The 1,173-nt window shown below is 33.9% G+C and overlaps 1 protein-coding gene across 1 annotated transcript in view; it reads left to right on the top strand.

The window, feature by feature from the left end:
• Positions 1-1,173, top strand: part of LOC106534317 (teneurin-3) — a gene marked incomplete at both ends in the record, with an annotated part of 50,128 nt that overhangs the window by 27,912 nt on the left and 21,043 nt on the right. Inside the window, 1 exon segment of the mRNA XM_014030915.1 lies at positions 211-333. Within this exon segment, the coding sequence (XP_013886369.1) occupies positions 231-333 (103 nt within the window).

The following is a 1,173-nucleotide window of genomic DNA, read 5'->3' as shown; positions in this document are numbered from 1 at the left end:
GTTTTACTAGATAATGATGAGTAAATATAACATGAATTTGTAGCATTTAAATTTACTTAACAAAAGTAAGTGCAAATTGTTATGAGGATTTTTTCAAGCAAATATTGCAAATAATTTTTTCAGTGTGGAACATTTTTAGGTAGAGTCATCTTCTGTCTTCCTCTCACACTCACATTATTTTCTTATCTTTCTGTGTTTGTGTCTGTGCAGCTGTAGAACAGCATGTCTGCATGTTTGCCAGCAGCATCAACAGAATCATCATGGAAGTGAAGGAGCGACGTCCGTACTGCTCACTCACCAAGAGCCGCAAGGATAAGGAGGGCCAATACACCGGTAAGACTAACCAATAATTACAGCCATCCATTTCAGTTTTTATTCTTTTATCGTCTTTCATTTGTCAGTCACACACTGAGTCACACTTCTCTTTTCATTAATAGATAATTTACTGACAAAATGATTTGCAAAACCACAAGATATTTTTAATTAAAAGATTTTCCAGTAATAAATAAAGGTCTTTTGATGTGATACACACAACACTTGTGTTAGATAGGCTGAACATGCCACACTTATCGACATGCTGCCTTAATCATTATAAATTGACAAGCCAATGTTTATTTTAACTGTTTGATTGGCAAACTTTATTAACTATGATAAATGTTAACGTCTTATTTTTGTGTGTGGGGTATTTTTAAACAAAGAATAAGTGAATAAATTGTTCTCCTTACTGTTAGTTAATCTAAGAAAAGGGTGAGAAAGAAATCTGGCTTTCAACCATTTGGTGTGACCAATAATGTTAGTAATTATTGGCACATTAAGGAAGTTCATATCTGTATTGAGCAATATCCCATCCCATTTAGATAGCTAAAAATCATTTAAATTCATTTAAAAACCACTAGTCTAACATTACTGATCACCAGCAGACCAGTAGATGTAAAGACATTTATACACGAGCCATGAAGTTGGGTTTGCATGTTTCTGTGATCAGTTATTATTGGAGACTGAGCTTTTGTATGGAAAAGGGCATATCCTACAGTCATGAAAAAGTTTGGGCACCCTTGTTAATTTTCCTGATTTACCTTTATAAATCATTGATTGTTTGTGTTGTGGAATAATTATGTCTGTATCACCTTGACACTGTCCACTGTTCATATCTTGTGATATCCTCTGGACGTC

Source organism: Austrofundulus limnaeus, unplaced genomic scaffold, assembly GCF_001266775.1.
Source record: "Austrofundulus limnaeus strain Quisiro unplaced genomic scaffold, Austrofundulus_limnaeus-1.0 Scaffold1140, whole genome shotgun sequence".
In the NCBI taxonomy this organism is placed as follows: Eukaryota; Metazoa; Chordata; class Actinopteri; order Cyprinodontiformes; family Rivulidae; genus Austrofundulus; species Austrofundulus limnaeus.
The sequence above is the reverse complement of the archived record's forward strand: the minus strand, read 5'-3'. Positions and strand labels throughout refer to the sequence as shown.